At 44.1% G+C, this 19,189-nt stretch overlaps 1 protein-coding gene across 1 annotated transcript in view; it reads right to left on the bottom strand.

Moving 5' to 3' along the window:
* The window catches only part of LOC138745509 (sorbitol dehydrogenase-like), a 29,832-nt gene continuing 10,643 nt past the window's right edge, over positions 1 to 19,189 (bottom strand). The window contains exons 5-9 of the mRNA XM_069902597.1: positions 12,693 to 12,811; positions 11,317 to 11,382; positions 4,710 to 4,888; positions 2,504 to 2,625; positions 1 to 345 (exon numbers count right to left, since the gene is read on the bottom strand). Of these exons, the coding sequence (XP_069758698.1) occupies positions 102 to 345; positions 2,504 to 2,625; positions 4,710 to 4,888; positions 11,317 to 11,382; positions 12,693 to 12,811 (730 nt within the window). The 3' untranslated portion in view covers positions 1 to 101. The remainder of the gene's footprint in view (positions 346 to 2,503; positions 2,626 to 4,709; positions 4,889 to 11,316; positions 11,383 to 12,692; positions 12,812 to 19,189) is intronic.

Here is a 19,189-nt window from a genome sequence, read left to right on the forward strand (position 1 = left end):
TTGTGGAGCAGTTAGACTCAGTGTTTATTGCAGAGAACTGGATCCTGATCTGAAATGCAACTCGTGCAGTGGTCGTGAATGTAAAGGTGCGACAGCCGGAATCAGAAGAAGCTGTGCTGGGGGCACTGCTTTGTTTGACACTGGTTTTGTTGTTGTTGGCACTGTTGCAGACAAAGTGATGGGCACTGTTGTTGTTGCTGTTCACAGTTCACAAGGACTTTGATCCCGGCACCTTTCTTTACGACCTCAAATGCTTCTGGGGCCTGTTCCAGTGGGAAGCGATGTGTGATGAGAGGTTTCACATCTACCTTCTTGGAAGCTATCAGGGCGATTGCAGTTGGCCATCTAAGTTAACCAGAAGAGAGAGTTAACAACAGCATTCATCACACCAGCACTGGTGCTGGTATCACTCACTGGAGTTTCATTCCTGCCTCTGGTTGTTGAAGGTGAGAGGTTCAAATCCCACTCTATATACTTGAATGTGTATCCAGGCTGCCTAATGATGCGATCTTGATGGTAAATGTTCAGCTGAACCTTCTACAAGTTATTGGACTTCTGCACAAATGCAGGACCCAAATCGATTAGCCATTGGAACCCCTGTACAGCCTCTTACTGAGGTCGGCCAATATCACTGGACAACGAAAATTTTGTTTCTTGAACACTTTTGGGTTGTTGATCATGAAAATCAACTTTACCATTTTTTTTAAAAGTTAGAACTGATTTTTGTGATTTCCTGTCAAATTTTAAGTCTACTAGTATATTGCCCACTGTTTTGGTCAGTCCAAGCATGCCTGGGCATGCACTCAGTGCAGGTGCTACACAAATGTTCTCTTAGGCCTGGGCATGTTTACTTTGTCAGGCTAGATGCAGACAGGCTACAAAAACAGCTCACACATATAGATGGTGTGCATTATATTGATCTCAAATGAATACATGTTGATGCACGTGGTCTTCAGGCAGAGTGAGTGTACTTTACAATAGGGTTGGGGTTATTGTCTTCAGGAAGGTTCAATCCAGCAGAAATAGCTCATCAATTTTGCAACACTTGCGATACATTCTGTTACATTTGAGGTGAGTACATGCTTAAGGCTCAATGACACTGCACTGATTAAGAAAGCCTATGAGCTCTACTTCAGTTGTAAAATTGGTGACCATGACCAACCCTGAGCTCCTCACATTTGTAGTGCAACACTGATTAAGAAAGCCTATGAGCTCTACTTCAGTTGTAAAATTGGTGACCATGACCAACCCTGAGCTCCTCACATTTGTAGTGCAACACTGATTAAGAAAGCCTATGAGCTCTACTTCAGTTGTAAAATTGGTGACCATGATCAACCCTGAGCACCTCACATTTGTAGTGCAACAAGTGCAGTCAACCTGAGAGCTTCATTATGCGACTAAACGTGCTAAATTCAATAAAAGTTAATTTAATGTTTCTCCAACTTCCTGCCTGATACAGAAAATATGAAAATATCTTTGCATTTAGCTTGAAGTTGTCTACCACAATCCTTCATTTTGTTTCGGGATGCAAACCTTTAGAAAAATTTGTTGTCCAGTGTATTTAATGGCGACTCAAAAATCTCAACCAGGGCACTGGCAATATCCTTGGATACGGAGATTTTTCTACCTTCATTGTCCAGTAAAGCCCTTCTGATGGGTAACTAAACCACATGGTGATACACATTGCTTCTCCCAGCTATGAACTGAAAGGTTTACGTCGATTAATGTACAAGCAAGCATTATTGGCGAGTATTTTGCATGGCACTCCACAATCTTCAAGTTCTTATCCACAACAACACACAGGCTATCGGACTGTTCTGTATCCTTGTTAACTGTTGACCTATTGAACATCAGGCTCATCTGCAGAGAGAAAATTAACTCAAAATTGAGCCTTACATCAGGATAAAAATGTCCTGCATTACTGACAGAGCCCTGCACTGCTAGAGATTGCCTCATGCTGAAGAGCACTGCCTTCTCCTGTATTAATCACTATGATTTATGATTTGGTACAGATCATGTTGGAACATTTTAAACATGAACTGTTGCATTCAAGTTCACTCCTGAGAATACCAAGCTCTCTCAGCTTTAGAGCAACATGTTCTAAAGTAGTGGCTCTCAGCCTTTTTCTCTATGCCATAGGTGCTCTGTGATTAATAAGAGATTGCTTAAGGTATGTGGGTGGAAAGAAAGTTTTTATCATCCTTCATGGGCTCGTTATGTGCACTGTATCAGAACTCCAGAGGAAATGGGCCAGTGACAATTTTTCTCAAGCAAAATATTTCAGTAACAATTGGGTCTGGAGCGGTGGTTCTCAACCTTCCCTTCCCACTCCCGTCCCACCTTCAGCAATCCCTTACTAATCCCAGAGCACCGATGGCCTAGGGATGACTTAAAGTGGGATGGGAGTGGAAAGAAAAAGGTTGAGAACCATTGTTCTAAAGCCTAGTACAGTTATAAAAAAGGTTGGTATTTTGTTTACATAACAGAGGTATCAAGTACTTACGTGTTTGTATATTTAAAGCTCCCACGGATATCCACCTCTCTAACGGTTGCATGTAATACAGGAACATTTGATGTGTTCGTTCCCAGGCCAACCAAGACAACAATCCCACCAGGTTTGACGGCCTGTGAGTTTTGGCGATAAGATAGGGGTGCAAAACATGGTTAAAATATATTAAGGTTGCATCTTTATGTTGTGAACTTTCAATATAAGGACAAGATCAGAATTTGTCATGGACATGACATGAAATTTGTTGTTCTGTGGCAGTATTGCAATAACATTATATTTAAAAATACTGTAAATAAACTAGTGCCAAAATAATCAAATGTGAGGTCATGTCTGCACTATGCATTCATTCATTAGTACAGATACAGTACCCCTTATCCGAATACCCAAAATCCAAAATGATCCAAAACTTCTTTTCATCTGTGGTCCCATGAGGTAATAGAGTTCAAAAATCCCGATCGGAGAACAGGATGTATCGGATGCAAGTCGTGCATTATTGAGAGTAGATTTTCCAATATATGTCTACTTCAGTTAATTAATGCAAATGCAAATATCTGTATTGTAATGTGAATGCATGTATCTTTTAGTCTGAGTGAATGAGTGTATTTTTTAAATGGTGTTCCAAAATCTCAAACTCTTCTGGTCCCACGCATTTCAGATAAGGGAAACTCAATAGAAATTATTACTACACATGAACATAGTGCCGTGATCTGTTTAAATTATGTATAGCCTAATTTTTCAGAGTGTCTCTTTCACGGTGAGCCTTTAAGGCTCAACCCTGATTTGTGGTGAGCTCTCTTCTTGAACCGCTGCAGTCCTGATGAAGGCGTTCCCACAGTGTTGGTGGGGAGGAAGTTCCGGGATTTAGATCCAACAATAATGAGGGAATTGCTCCTTCTGGGAGTATCTATTATACCAGTCTACTATATGGTGTAGACTGTGTTCAAACACAGTCTACGAAATGGTGTTCATGTAAGAGAGAGTTCAATACTCAGATTTGTTGCTTGTCATTTATAGTTTTTGAACAACCAAATAGTTTTGAAGATTCATTGGAGGGAACAAAACTTTTTCCAAGCAAATGACTGTCCCTCAAGCTTGACTGATGTTGGTACACAGCCCCTTCATTTGCTTCCTGCAGTAATAGCAGTTTACAGGTTACAAGCCTCAGCACTCTCTCCTCTCTCCCCCATCTAACGTTGGACACCAAACATTGCGCTGCCTTGTCAAGGCTTTGAAGAGGGTGAGGTGTTGCATTTTGGAAGGACAACCCAAGGTATGACATACACGGTAAATGGTCAGGTACCGAGGAGTGCAGTAGAACAGAGGGATCTGAGAATACAGATGCATAATTCCCTGAAGGTGATGGCACAGGTGGACAGGGTTGTAAGGAGAGCTTTTGGCATATTGGCCATCATAAATCAAGGTATTGAGTACAGGAGTTAGGATGTGATGGTAAATTTGTATAAGACATTGGTGAGGCCAAATTTGGAGTATTGTGTGCAGTTTGGGTCACCTAACTACAGGAAAGACATTCATAAGTTATCTTCTTATTACCCGGACTTCAGGAACTGAGTTTCAGGGAAAGGTTAAACAGGTTAGGACTTTATTCCCTGGAGCGTAGAAGAGGGGAGATTTGATCAAGGTATACAGAATTATGAGTGGTATATATAAATGCAAGTAGGCTTTTGCCACTGAGGTTGGGTGAGACACAAACCAGAGGACATGGATTAAGAGTGAAAGGGGAAAAGTTTAGGGGGAAACATTAAGGGGAACTTCTTCACACAGAGAGTGGTGGGAGGGTGGAACGAGCTGTCCGCTGAAGTGGTGAAAGTGGACTCAATTTTTAGATCTTAGAAAAATTTGCACAGGTACATGAGTGGGAGAGGGTGTGGAGGACAAAGGGCACATCAGTGGGACTAGGGCAGAATAATAGTTTGACACAGATTAGAAAGGCTGAAGGGCCTGTTTTTAGTGTTGTAAATGTTCTACAGTTGTCAGACAACAGGAGAGGCACCAGGGGTGTGGGAGGGGAAGCTGGCTTGGATCTTAACGCAGGGGTCATTTAAAATGATTGCTGGTTTGGTGAAGTTAAAAACTATTCCACGTGACTAGGCAGTGAGTGACCAGGGGACAGGTTTGAGTCCCTGATGCTTTATGTCCATCTGCAGAGAAGCTCCTTGCTATTGTAAAGGCTGACACTTACGTAGACTCCAGCTTGGATGCAGGTATCAGCCCCAGTGGAATCAATACACACGTCAGGCATGGCGCAGAGGGAGGTCTTCACCTTCTGGGCCAACTCCATTGGACACGTGCACTTATCAACTTTCAGGACAATGGTGGCACCCAAACATTTTGCCTTTTCCAAGCGGTCCTGACACAAATCTGAAAGAATGCAAGGGGATTAAGAAATAAATCTTTTCAACTCCCTGCTGGTGATGTTTGTGACATTTGTGGCAGCAGTAATTGTGCAGAATAAGGTCCAAAGCTACTACAAACTAAGTCCCTCTACATCAATTCACTGCTCTCCTGCTTGATTTAAAGTGGCATAGTTGGGAACACCTTTACGGTGCCAGCAATCGGGACCGGGGTTCGAATCCCGCGCTGTCTGTAAGGAGTTTGTACACACTCCCTGCGTCTGCGTGGGTTTTCCCCAGGGACTCCGGTTTCCTTCCATTGCTCAGAACATACCAGAGTTGTAGGTCGATTGGATGTAATAGAGTGGCACAAGCCCGTGGGCCTAAAGTCCCTGTTAATGTGCTGTATGTCTAAATTTAAATTAAAAATTCAATCTTTCCTTTTCTCCAAGACATCCCACATCAGAATCAGGTTTATTGTTATGAACATAATCATGAAATTGGTTGTTTTCCAGCAGCGGGATTGTAGAACAAGGTGCAAAATTCCTACAAATTACAATTCCCTCTATGTCCCCCACATGCCTGACAACTTATTTCTTCACCCACCCTTTTGGAGCCTTGCGCTAATATCTCCTTTCATGACTTAGTTTCACTTTTTAATTGACAATTCTCCTGCAAATCATCTTGGGAAGGCACTTGCAAACCTATTTCCTGTTTATTTTATAAACTAGACGCATTTGGTTAATAAAGAAACAGACCTGCTCCCTCTAATGCTAGCACGTTCTGTTTTCAATCAAAAGGAGGAGGAGAGAAAGAGAGAGAGAGGAGAATGTGTGAGTTTAGATTGTGAATACAGGGCATGTCCAAGAGACCCAAGAACATTTAAACACAAAGCTCATTTAAGGACCTGCATTAATATTTTAAAAAACAGATATAATAGTTACCCTTGCTTTGGGAACTTTTGGACAAATTTTGGTAAGTTGCATGTTATTTTCCTATAATATTATCAGCCTGGTGCCAGATACAAATCTCACTTCATTTGACAACGTGTTTCAGAGTGGAGACAATGTCAGTCAGAGATGCATTTTGTGTTTTGTATTCCTGATAACAGATCATCATCCATGTCCTTAACCAGGTAAACAAGAAATCTGCAGATGCTGGGGGCTAGTATGGGGCGCACAGTTGGCGGAGCAGTTAGCGCAACGTCTTTACAGCGCCAGCCATCGGGACCGGTGTTCGTATCTGTAAGGAGCTTGTGCGTTCTCCCTTTGTCTGCGTGTTTTCCCCGGGGCTGTAGGTTAATTGGGTGTAAATTTGGCGGCATGGATTTGTGGGCCAAAATGGCCTGTTACTGTGCTGTACGTATAAAAGTTTTAAATTAAAAATTTAGTGCAGTACACAAAAGTGCTGGAGAAACTCAGCAGGTCATGCAGCGTCCATCGAAAGCAAGGGGCAGTCAATGTTTTGGTATTAACCTCTGCCATTAACTCAGCCCTCACCCAAATGCCCTCAGTTTCCCACACATCGGCCCCGTTTCCTTGCCCCACAGATGCAACAAAAACAGAGTTCCTCTCGTCCTCACCTACCACCCTACTAAACTCTATAAGCTGAAGAAGGGCTTAGCCCCAAAACATCAACGGCCTTTTGCCTTTCATGGATGCTGTGTGACCGGCTGAGATTCTCTAGCTCTTTTGTGTACTTCAGCTATGATCTGTAGTTAATCTCTTGCTCGGTGTAATTGACAAAGGAATGACAATGGAGTGAAACAAGTGAGTCTGCAGACGCTGTGATTGTCGTCAAAACACAGAAATGCTGGAGGAACTCAGCCGGTCTCGCAGCATCCATAAGAGATAGAGATATATAACTGACATTTCAGGCCTGATCCCTTCCTCGAGGTACGAGTGAAAAAAGAAGCATCTGAATTAAAGGTTGGGGGAAGAATGGGAAGGGTGGGGGGGGGGGGTATAGACCAACAGACAAAAGGAGTTACTTGGATATGGTAAGAGGAAAGGTGAGAATTGATTTTGGCTCTGTGAAAGGAGACAGAGGGAAAAGGGAAGAGAGAGCGCACTGGAGGAAAGGCAATAGGGTGTTGTGGGTGCCTGGAATGCTTTGCTAGGGGTGGTGGTGGAGGATCTTAGACAGGCACATGGATGAAAGAAAAATGAGGTAGGGTGGGTTTAGTACATTTTTTAAGGAATATATGGGTCGGCACATCGAGGGCCGTACTGTTCTGTGGTGTTTTATATTCTAAGGAGAAGAAGATGGAGGTGGGATTTCTAAAAGAAACGAGAGAAGTCGATGTCAATGCCATCCGGTTGGAGGGTGCCCAGACGGAAGACGAGGTGTTGTGTCTTCAATTTGCGAGTGGTCTCACTCTGGCAGTGCATGAGACCATGCACAGACATGTCAGCAAGGGAATGGGTGGCCACTAGGAGATACACGCTATTGCGGTGGACAGAGCCAAGGTGCTCAACCAAGTCATCTCCCATTCTGCACTCAGTCTCTCCAATGTAGAGGGGACAGCACAACGGGAGCACCGTATGCAGTAGATGATCCCTGCAGATTGCAAGTGAAGTGGCGATTTGGAAGGACTACTTGGGGCCCTGAATGGTGGTGAGGGAGGAGGTGTGGGTGAAAGTGGAGCATCTCTTGCGATCACAGAGGTAGGTATCAAGGGGACGATTGTTTCCTTTGAACATGGAGATTGTACTCAAAATTATTGGTTAAATGGCCACAGTGAATTGTCCTGGTATAGTTGATGGAACCTGGAAATGTGGAAAGAATAAAATAAGATTAATGTCAGTACAGTGTGGGTCAGCAGGAAGCCAGGAGGAGAAAGGGCCTGATTCTGTGATCTGCATTAACGTCCTCAGCAACAAGCCTCATTGCCAGTAGATGAGCCATTCCCTCTCACCCAACCTTCCCAGTTGATCCCACCTTTGCTGAGCTCAGTACACACACCTTGCTGTTCCAAGGAGCAGCGTGACCCAGCAAAGGATGTTTTCGATTCCAGTGCAGGCACGTCACTTACACCAGCAATGAATCGTTCTGAACAAGTGCCATCAAGCCAATTTCCAGCCTCCTCGAGTTCCAGTAATTCATTCAAGGGAATGGAGAGACTGCTGGCAAGGCCAGGAATCATTTTCTAATCCAAGTTGTCACTTGGCAATGAACAGTCCTCTTACATCGCTGCAGTCTTTGCGGTGTTGGGACACCCTTACTGCTCTTATAAAGGATTTCCAGGATCCATATATAGGTAGTGCCTGACTTACAATGGGGTTCTGTTCCGGCACTCCCATCGTAGGTCGGAAAAAAAATCGTAGTCCAAAAAAGAATACCGCACCTTCCATTTTATATAATTAAATGTTGAATACAACATGTTGAATGTTGAATACAGCGATTGCAAACATGATTGAGTCAGCATCGTGAGAGAGAATGCTGTACGCTACTGTACTGCCATTGCTCAGAATCGCCCGAGAGTAATGTGCTGCATATTGCAAGCGTGGGGACACATCCAAACTCAAAATAGAAAGTATGGATTTGAACCATCGTAACTGAAAATTCATAAGTCAGACCATCATAAATTGGGGACTGGTAAAGGCTTATAAGATTACAAGGAGCACGGATCAAGTCCTTTTCCCAGGGTAATGATTCTAGAACTAGAGGGCATATTTAAGGTGAGAGAGGCGAGATTTAAGAGGGGTTCGTGGGGCAGTTTTTCGCTCATAGGGTGGTTGGTATCTGGAATGAGCTGCCAGAGGAAACTAGCAGTGGCGCAACGACATCTTTTAAAAGGAACTTGGATAGATGTATAGCTGGGAAGGACTTAGAAGATTCAAGGTTTATTGTCTTGTACAGAACATGTAATATTACACGAAATTTCTTTCTGCCTGCTGTAAGGCAAAGAATCGCCATTGGTGTCGCTCGGCAGCCCCTCACAGTAACAGAAAAAGAGAAGCAAAAGAGAGTCCCTTCAGTCACCGAGTGCCCATGGATTCACAGCCTCTGTAGCCGCACAGACTCCTGTTCGATCCATCAGCAACCTGGGCTCCAGGTCCAAGCCTCTGACACGATCAGGAAGCCTTCAGCTGCTGAGACCCTTTGGGAGCCCTTCTTGCCCTCAGCCACCTTCTTGAATCCCAGACCAAAAGTAGGCAAATGCAACTAGCACAGAATGCCCGCTTGATGTCGACGAGTTGAGGTGAAGGGCTTTTTTCCATGTTGCATTTATCTGTGACTCTACTTAGGCCCAGATGCAGAGGAGTACCAGTCTATTTCTAAAGGAGGGAGGCTTGTAGCTTGGAATAGAATTTGTTGGTAGAACCTACTCGTGTTCTTGAATGATTTCTTTTTAATTTAAATTTTAAAAATTTTAATTTAAATTTTTAAATTTAAAAAAAAATTTAGACATACAGCACGGTAACAGGCCATTTCTGCCCACAAGTCCGTGCCACCTAATTTACAACCAATTAACCTACACCCCCAGTACTTCAAATGGTGGGAGGAAACCCATCCACACAAGTCAGCGCGGGATTCAAACCCCAGTCCCAATCGCTGGTGCTGTAAAGGCGTTGTGCTAACCGCTATGCCAAGCGTGCGCCCCTAATGGTTGGTTTGTAGTGGAAATTTGGAGGGTGCGATTGAAAATGCCCAGAGAAGTTTGTAGGTGGCACAGCATGAAGCCACAATGCATCTGTGACAAGGGGAGTGAACATCCAAAGCGATATTTTTAAGCTGCCTCACCCAAAGCAGGTAGGTCCATGTTATTCTTTTGGAATCTGCTCTGCTGCAGCCACGAGGACCAGTGGAATAGCGTAGGACATCAGCAGTGGGGAGAACCCTCCCATTAAGATGGAGAAGCAGAGGAGGTCACCCTGCAGGATGGTGCCCCACAGCAACAGGCCAGCGAGGGGCTCAGTGACTGAAGGATCCACACATGCTATGGGCTGTTGGCGACTTGCGGTCGGGGGACCCGCACGGGCTGTGGGGTGCTGGACACCGGCTCGTGGGAACTAGGTATCAGAGCCAGGATTTGAGATGGGATTGAGGGAAAGAAGGGTCCTGGAGGGCCTCGGGCGCTGAAGGCTTCCTGAACATGTTGGAGGTTTAGATCTGGAGCTCGGGTGGCCAAAGAATAGATCTGGAGTTCGTGCGGCTGCAGAGGATGCAGGACCACTGGCGGTGAATCCACAGACACTGAGAGTCTCAGAAGGGACTCTCTTTTGCTTCTCTCGTACTGTAAGGGCATCAGGTGATAAAACTAATGGTGACTCTTTGTCTGCCTTTGGGCAAGTAAAGTTGCAACACATTTTGTATGTGACACTTTTAATATATTATTACGTGAGAATAAAGGGAACCTTGATGGTGGAAAGGATGTGTGCAGCCAGGAGGTAGCGATAATTCGGTCTCTGCTCAATTCTTTATGGGGTTAGTCCAGTTTGACCCTCCCAGGATGTTAATGGGGGCATTTTCAAATAAGTGGAAAGTGTGTGGTACAAACACAAGTTGGCTCTGATGACCCAGGCATCAAACTTGCACCTTGTAAATAGTGAAATAAATGTGGCGGAGGAATGAAATCTAAAGAAAAATATTTCGTTAATTTGGTGGGACCTCATTCTTGACTAACAGAGAAACCCTGCCTCAGCCATCACTTCACTTTCACCTTCTCCTCGGGAGCCCAAATGAATAACACGGCCCTTTTGCAGGGAAAACTTCAAGAGGCCAGAATAAATGCAGTTTGAGAATATGAAAGACCATGGCATGAAGAAGGGCCCAACATAGTCTCGTGGAAGAGCGATCAAGGTTACAAAGCTGCAAGAACAAAGTGAATTGCAAAAACACAAGAATGCCCGAGAAGGGAAGGGAGATGGCTCTGTGAAGGGAGAGCAGGAGAAAAGAAGACAAAGGGAAAGGGAAGGGAGGGATAATGGGGAGTGGGCTAGCAGAAACCAGACGTCGATGTTAATGCCATCCGGATGGAGAGTGTCCAGATGGAAAACCCTCCTCCAATTTGCGGGTGGTCTTGGTGGGACAGTACGAGGCCATGGGCAGACATGTGAATATAGGAGTGGGGCGCACAAATGAAATGATTGGCCACTGGAAGATCCCGGTCACTGATGCGGGCAGAGCGAAGGTGCTCAGCGAAGCGATCTCCCAGTCTGCGTCCAGTCTCTCCGATGTAGAGAAGGCCACAGCGGGAGCACCAGATGCACTAGTTAACTCCCACAGATATACATGTGAAGTGTTGCTTCACCCGAAAGGACTGTTTTGGGCCTGAGTCGCGGTGAGGGAGGAGGTGTGGGTGCAAGCGTGACACTTCCTGCGGCCACAGGAGAAGGTATCAAGGGGCTGATTGGTGACACAAGTGTACAAAGTTAATTGTGTCCATATAACCATGGCATTGGAAATTCAGCAGACCATCCAAGCTTAGGATCCAATTGTATGAAAACTTACCGCAAACCACAGTAAGAGTCACTCCAATAGCCTTGCAGGCGAGCAGAGTCAAAAGGCCAATGGGTCCTGAATAGATTAAAAATAAAAGCCATTAGTTAAAAACAAACAAAATTATACTTCCTGCATAGATTTGCCACAGCTACTGTAACGGTGGGAACAATGGAGCTTCCTCCACTTAGGAACTGGTGTCCTGATGGTGCATGGCTGAGGATTGAGGTTTCCTGGAGAAGGCTTCTTTGTGCTGCTTCGTGACAGTGTAAAAACACCCCAGCATAACTGTCATGCCCCACAGTTCAAATCAATATTCTATTTAAAACGTCCAAAGGCACTGCCTTGTAAAAACCAAGTCTGAGGTTGTGGGGAACCCAAGTGTGAAATTGGACACAGAAAGTCAGAGAGAGAAATATGGAAAAAGAGAGAGAGACACACACACATGGTTAGACACACACATACGTACAATAATCGTCATAATTTAGAGGGTGAATAAAAATATTGTGTGTGTGTGTGAGAGAGAAATAGATATATCAACATTATTATTTCCATGTTCTGGGATTAAAAGTGGACTTCAGATGGAGCGAAAAGCAAGAACCTCCATTTGCAGGACATTTTGCACTTCTCCAGGAATTTGACTGGACAATTCCTGGTTCTCATTGAGAAATGTCCTGGCCAGGCTGACATGAAATTTAGGTTTCTTACTTGGCGCATTTTTTTTTTGAGACCCTTTCATCAAAAGTTGGAACTCGAGCCATGAGCTCAACAAACGTCGCTCTCTGTACACTTCACCTTGGCTGCCTTGCTGTTGGATACAACAACAGGGACGAAGTGGACTAGCCCTCCCACTTTACCAATGGTTTCCTTCTTCTATACAGCCTCAGTAATGATGGTTCAGATTTTAAGCAGGTCAGCTGCAAGGCCAGTCAAAATTGGGCAGATTCCACATCAATTCATGTGGAGTTATAGGGTTAGAGTTGGACTGGATGCAAATGTTACTGTAGTCCTGCACCTCTGTGGATCCTAGCCCTGAAAATGACGAGGACCAATTAATCTGCATAGAAGGATAAGAATAGAATGCCAGTAATGATAATGCTTATGATCATACACATTGTACCATGTACATATCCCGGAAATTATTACTTTCAACAGCCAAACAAGTACTTAGAGGTTGAATATGTTCTTTGGCAAATGCAGAATGACAAATCTGACGGAAGCGAGCTTGCCAAGAAAACACACGAGCGTAGTGGAAGGATTTTGGAAGAACAAAACTAAATGACAGCGGTGGTTTCTCTTTGCTATTAGCTGGGTAATATTCATGGACAGAATTTGCCGCCTCCACTGGAGGCGGGAAGGAGTTTCAGATCCAACTGCAAAACACTTACCTGCTCCACAGATAAAAACCTTATGACCCACTTTTACTCGTCCTCTGTGACAGGCGTGAAGTGCAACGCAGAGGGGCTCGACTAAAGCCCCTTCTTCTAAACTCACGCATTCAGGCAATCTACAACAGAGATGGTACAAACGTCAGCTGCGGTGGGTTGGCAATGGTGCACGAACATAAAAAGAGGTGCTGACACTATTAAATATTGAGTGAAATGTGAAAGGCAGCAGACATTGGGATTGCAGTAAAAACACAAAACTGCTGGAGGAATTGGCAGGTAAGGGCCCGGACGTGAAATGTTGGCAATTCCGTTTGTATTTTATCCTGGAGGATGGCACAGTTAGCGTAGCAGTTAGCGCGCCAGCGATCGGGACTGGGGTGCGAATCCTGCGCTGTCTGTAAGGAGTTGGTAACGTCCTCCCCGTGTCTGCGTGGGATTTTTTCCAGGTTTCCTCCAACTGTTCAAAACATAGGTGTAGGTTCGTTGGACGTCACGGACTCGTGGGCTGAAATGGCCTGTTACCGTGCTTTATGTCTAGAAGACGTAAATATATCATTATCGCCGACGTGCGTTGCATGACTTGCTGACTCCCTCCAGCACTTTTGTGTTTTTACACTAAAATATTTACTTTCTGCATTATGCAGTTTATTGCATTTTTTTTGTTTACAATTCTCTCTTTTGTATACGTATCTTTTCTTCTTGAATAGTTTTTTTTTGGCACTACTGATAAGTAGAAATTCCGCCTGGCCTGCAAGAAAAACAATCTCAGGGTAGGAGGTTGCATCCTTCATGTACACTGACAATAAATCTGAACTTGGAAATTTTAATAGACTGCACAACGGTAAGAACGTAAATAGCTCTGGACTGTTGTTCTGTATATATTTTTCATGAATAAAGTTTATATTTGAAATAAATAAGCATTCCTTCTTTCTTTCTTTGGCTTGGCTTCGCAGACGAAGATTTATGGAGGGGTACGTCCACGTCTGCTGCAGGCTCGTTGGTGACTGACAAGTCCGATGCGGGACAGGCAGGCAATGCTAATAAGCATTAGCTTCTAGCTAATATACATAAAATAAGAAGCATTAGCTTCTAGCTAATATACATAAAATAAGAAGCATTAGCTTCTAGCTAATATACATAAAATAATCCAAATGCAGTAATATTTCTACAGAGTAGGAATGATTGATTTGGCCACCCACTAACACTACATGTTAGATAAGGGAACTTCTGACAGGGATGTAAATTTTTCTTTTAAATACACATTCAACTATCCTCGACTCAACGTGTACTTGATACATTGGTGAAGAACATTCATCTGCATTTTATTTACAAAGCATTGGTACGTAGCATAGCCGAGTGTCCAGAGGTGACATATGTGGCTTTTGGTGGTCTGAAGCTTATGCAAAGGTTCGGTCGCCGGCATGGTTAGTGCACAGTATTACAGTGCCAGGGTTCGAATCCGGCCCCATCTGTAAGGAGTTTGTATGTTCTCCCCGTGACCTGGGTCGGTTTGCCCTGGGTGCTCCCACTCGCTTAAACATCTGCGGTAGTAGGCGAATTGGGCAGCAGTGGTTTCAGTGGGCTTGAATTGGCTTCTTCCAGGTTGTAAATAAAATATTTAAAAACTATTCAGTTGCTAGAATGGTGTTAATGACTAGGAACGGGGTGTTTGGGTGGGAACGAAGAAGTATGGCAAAAGAACAGAATGAGCCGTTATCTTGCCTGAGTACAAAATCAATTTAAACAATTGATATTCATTGTAATACACAACGCTGGAGAAAGTCAGCAGGTCACTCAGCATACTTTTTTTTATAGCCAAGGTGAAGATACATAACCAACGTTTTGGGCTTGAGTCCTTCATCAAGGTAAGAACATAATGTAGGCCAGGTGCCCGAACAAAATGGTGGGTGAGGATGGGGAGTGGCGCAGTCCCACAGGCAGGAGGTAATCGGTGGATAAGGGAGGGCCCACCTGCAAACAAGGGGAGCAGCGAGATGGCTCTGTGAATGGAGAGAGAAGGGTAGAAGAGCTGAACGAAAGAAGACAGAAGGGAAGGGAGGGAGAACGAGGAGTAGGCAAGTAGAAAGCAGAGAAGTTGAGGTTTGACCTGCTGAGTTTCTCCAGCCTGAGTTTTTCACTTCAATCACGGTGTCTGCAGACTTTGGTGTTTTCCAATTGATATCATTTGCTAGGTTTCTTTGGAGGAAATTATTTAATCCCACAGCTGACTGCTGCATCTCTGAGGACCTGTCCTGGAGCCTCCATGTTGATGCAATCATGAAGGAGGCCCACCAGCGGCTACACTTTGTGAGGTGCTTGAGGTGGTTCAGTAGGTCACCGAAGGCTTTCAAAAACTTCTACAGGTGTATCAGGACTGGTGGCATCACTGTCTGGCACGGCGGCGCCAAGTCTCAGGACAAGAAAAATTCCAGAGGGTTGTAACTCAGCCTGCGACATCACACCATCGAGGACACCGACACGAGGCGGTGTCTTAAAAAAAAAAATCAGCCTCAATCCTCAAAGACTCCCATCACCCTCTTCACTCTGCCGCCACTGGGAAGGAAGTACAGGAGCTTAAAGACGAGCACTCAGCGGCACAAGGATGGCTCCTTCCTCTCTGCCATCAGATTCCTGAATGATCAATGAACCACAATCACTGCCTTACTTTTCATGGACTATTTTCATTTTTTAAAAAATATATTATTGTTGTAAGATGGTATGTAATATGAAAGCTTGCCGTCACATAATGCCGAATTTCACGACTTGTGCATGACAATAGATTCTGCTTACAATTTAGATGAAGACCACAGCCTCTGACTTGTGCTTGCAGTTTATAATTTCTATGCAATATTTAAACCTCTCCAATTTTCCATGCTCCAATTTTTTGTTAATACAGTTATGCCTCAAAATTGAAAACCAAGGTCCTTTGCAACTCTGTGGTTGAAAAGGAGCCTCGACAGTGTGAAAGTGTGCATTTCCAGGATATTTCCCATCATTCTGGAAATGACTTCCTGCACTAATTCATCCCAACAGTTTACATGATTTATGCCTTGCATGGGAAGGTAGACTCAGATGATTGGGGAGGTCCTATATTTCCCTTTGAGCCATCAGCCAAATACAGTAAAACCCCTGGTATCCAGCACCCAGGGGGATTGGTAGAGGCTGGTTGCTTCAGACTTTCTCTTACAATGCCTAGCTCATACACCTGTATTAAGAATAAACAGTTTAAAAGACAAAAATACTAGAATGTACACACTGAACAAACTTCACTTGCATAAATATATAAAGCAATTTACTTTCTTTTCAGCCATATTCTTTGAAAACAGTTAACCATCGGTGCATCTGCAGGTTCCTCCCCCTCCATGAAGCCGCCGAAAGATGATCAATAACATTACAGATAATTAACCACCCCCCTCCCCGAAGTTTACAGATAAAGCCTCTAACCGGGGTGACTCTCCCTTAAGCAGGGATAAGGAGACACTTTAAGAGAGTCGCCCGACAGCGAGCGGCATCAACCAGCTCTTCAACCTGGGTGACACCATTTGCTGCTCCACACAACTTTATTCAAACAGCTGCTACGAGCAAAGCCCGACCAAGGCCCTCCCTCCGCTGGCCGAATATTTGCTCCCGTCTTCAAAGGTTTGTGTTACTTCTACTTTTTACAATTTCAATCTCATGTATTTTTTACCTTTTATTTTATTCTCATTTATTTTATTTTTTTAATTTTCCGAGATTTTTTTTTCCGGTTGCTTGAGGTTGCTTGAATTCGGATAACAGGGGTTTTACTATACACCATCAGCACACTGCTTCAGAGCTCAAGCACAGTTCCAGTGAGACCAGACAGAGGTAGGTAAGTTGTCCCCATTGGTGGGGGAGATGAGAACGAGGGGATATAGCTTAAAGATCCAGGATAGTAGATTTAGGGTGGAGATGAGGAGGAACCGCTTTTCCCAGAGGCAGGTGAATCTATGGAATTCTCTGCCCGTCGAAGCAGTGGAGGCGACCTCAGTAAATATCAGGGCTGGGTAGGTTTTTACATGGTAAGGGAATTGAGGGAAATGGGGAAAAGGCAGGAAAGTGGAGATGAGCCAATCATCAGATCAGCCATAATCTCCCTGAATGGAGGAGCTGACTCGATGGCCTATTTTTTCTCCGAGTTCTTATGGACCCCTTGAGTGTTCATGTCGCCCACTATGATCCTGAGCCCCGATCTTAATTGTCCAAACTGACCCCGTACTCACCTGAATCCCTTAATGGAAGTTTCAGTCTTTCCTATCCCCAACCTCTGACTATTTACCTTGAAGTCACATTAACACTAGGCCCTGATCACATTTACAAACCCCTTTCCCTGACCCGATCCTTCAAACCTCCATTTACTCATTGACAGCCAGACTCCAGTCTTCAATCCTCAGTCAATGGACACTGGCAATCCTGCCATCTTCCTGAACCCCTGGACCTGTTCCACTGTCAGCTTCGGGAAAACGCAGAGAACTTTCAGTGATGCCTGAAATTAGCAGCAAGAAGCCCATAAACAAAATGCTCAGTGGCTTCTCCTTAATCTCTCATCTAACTCATAAGACATAGGAGCAGAAGGAAGCCATTCAGCCCATCGAGTCTACTCTACCATTCAATCATGAGCTGATCCCCTTTCCCTCTTCCCGACCTTCTCCCCATCACCTTTGAGGCCCTGGATAATCAAGAGCCGATCAACCTCTGCCTTAAATACACCCAATGGCCCGACCTCCACAACCACCTGTGGCTACAAATTCCACGGATTGTCTACCCTCTGGCTGAAGCAATTCCTCTGCATCTCTGTTCTAAGCAGTCGCCCTTCAGTCCTGAAGTTGTGCCCTCTTGTCCTGGACCTAGACTCTCCCTGTATGGGAAAAAACTCATCCACTCAAGGCATGTAGAAATGTATTTGGCAATGCATTCGGAGCAAATCTGGTCCCAGGTTATAATTCATAAGCTAATGAGTTTTTATTTTAGCAAAAGGAAGTGTATTAAGGAACATCCTAAATTGCAACATATTCCTGCTGCTGTAAAATAGAACACTGATTAATAATGATTCATTTTAGACATATTACTCCATTCCTTTGTGGTGTACTGTTGCCGAACTTTGGACTAAAATCTAGCGAATCCACCCTGTACCAAAACAATGTCAGTATTTCCTGATCCATCTTTACTTCCTCAGAAATCTAATTAAGTCTTTAACACTTGCATCTCACTAAATTCTATAAGAGCCTTGATATTAACTACACACTGTGGAAGACATCATTATCAGGATTTATTGTTATGAACCAGTCATGAAATTCGGTGTTTTGCGGCAGCGTCGGAGTCGAACATTCATATTATTCAGATGTCATGACATTTTTTTTCCCAGTTACCGCAATCATCGAGGATCCACACCACCCAGCACACGCTCTGTTCTCGCTGCTGCCATCAGGAAAGAGGTCTCGGTGCCACAAGACTCACACCAACCAGGTTCAGGAACAGCTGCTCCCCCTCCACCATCAGACTCCTCAACCACAAACTCAATCAGGGGCTCATTTAAGGGCTCGTACTTTTTTTTCCCTCCTGTATTGCACAGTTTGGTTACATTTCTTTACTTGTTTACATGTGTGCAGTTATTTTTGAGCTACCAATGAGTCCAAGAATCCTGCCTCATCCACAGGAAAATGAATCTCAGGGTTGTATGTGATGTCATGTATGTACTCTGACAATAAATCTGAATTCTCATTATACTTCAACAGTGTGAGTGCTTAAAACAAGTTGCTGACATCAAATACCTTCAGCCACAAGGAATTTGTTAATCTTATCACCACACACCAACTTAGAGTAAAGCATGAAAAGTCTGCAGACACCGTGACTGAAAGTAAAGACACAAGGCTGGAGAAACTCAACAGGTACTTTAGATAGCAAAGGTAAAGATACATAATGGAATGGTTGGCGTAGTGGGTAGCGCAATGCCTTTACAGCGCCAGCAATCAGGACAGGGGGTTAAATCCCGCGCTGCCTGCAAGGTGTTGGTATGTCCTCCCCATGTCTGTGTGGGTTTTCCTCCCACCGTTCAAAATATACCAAGGGTTGTAGGTTAATTGGGTGTCAATTGGATGGCATGGACTTATGGGCTGAAATAGCCTGTTACCACGCTGTCTGTCTAAATTTAAAAAGAAATTATGACCAACGTTTTCGGGCTTGAGTCCTTCAACAAAGAAGTTCTCCTATGCTCTCTGAAGGGAGTTCTGTGGTATTCTCTCTCACTCATCTTCATCTGTAATCCCTGATGTTCTGAAGCTCTACAACCATGTACTTACCCAAACTCAGTTCTACAGCCTAAACCTTGATGAAGGGCTCAAGCCCAAAACATTGGTTATGTTTCGCTAACTTTGCAAAATCAACTACACTCTTTGACCTGCTGAGTTTCTCCAGTGTTGTGTTTTTACACCAAACACCAAATTGTTCTTTCGTTTTTTTTTGGGGAGATATTTTCTAAA

Source organism: Narcine bancroftii, chromosome 11 (genome assembly GCF_036971445.1).
Source record: "Narcine bancroftii isolate sNarBan1 chromosome 11, sNarBan1.hap1, whole genome shotgun sequence".
NCBI classification, from domain to species: Eukaryota; Metazoa; Chordata; class Chondrichthyes; order Torpediniformes; family Narcinidae; genus Narcine; species Narcine bancroftii.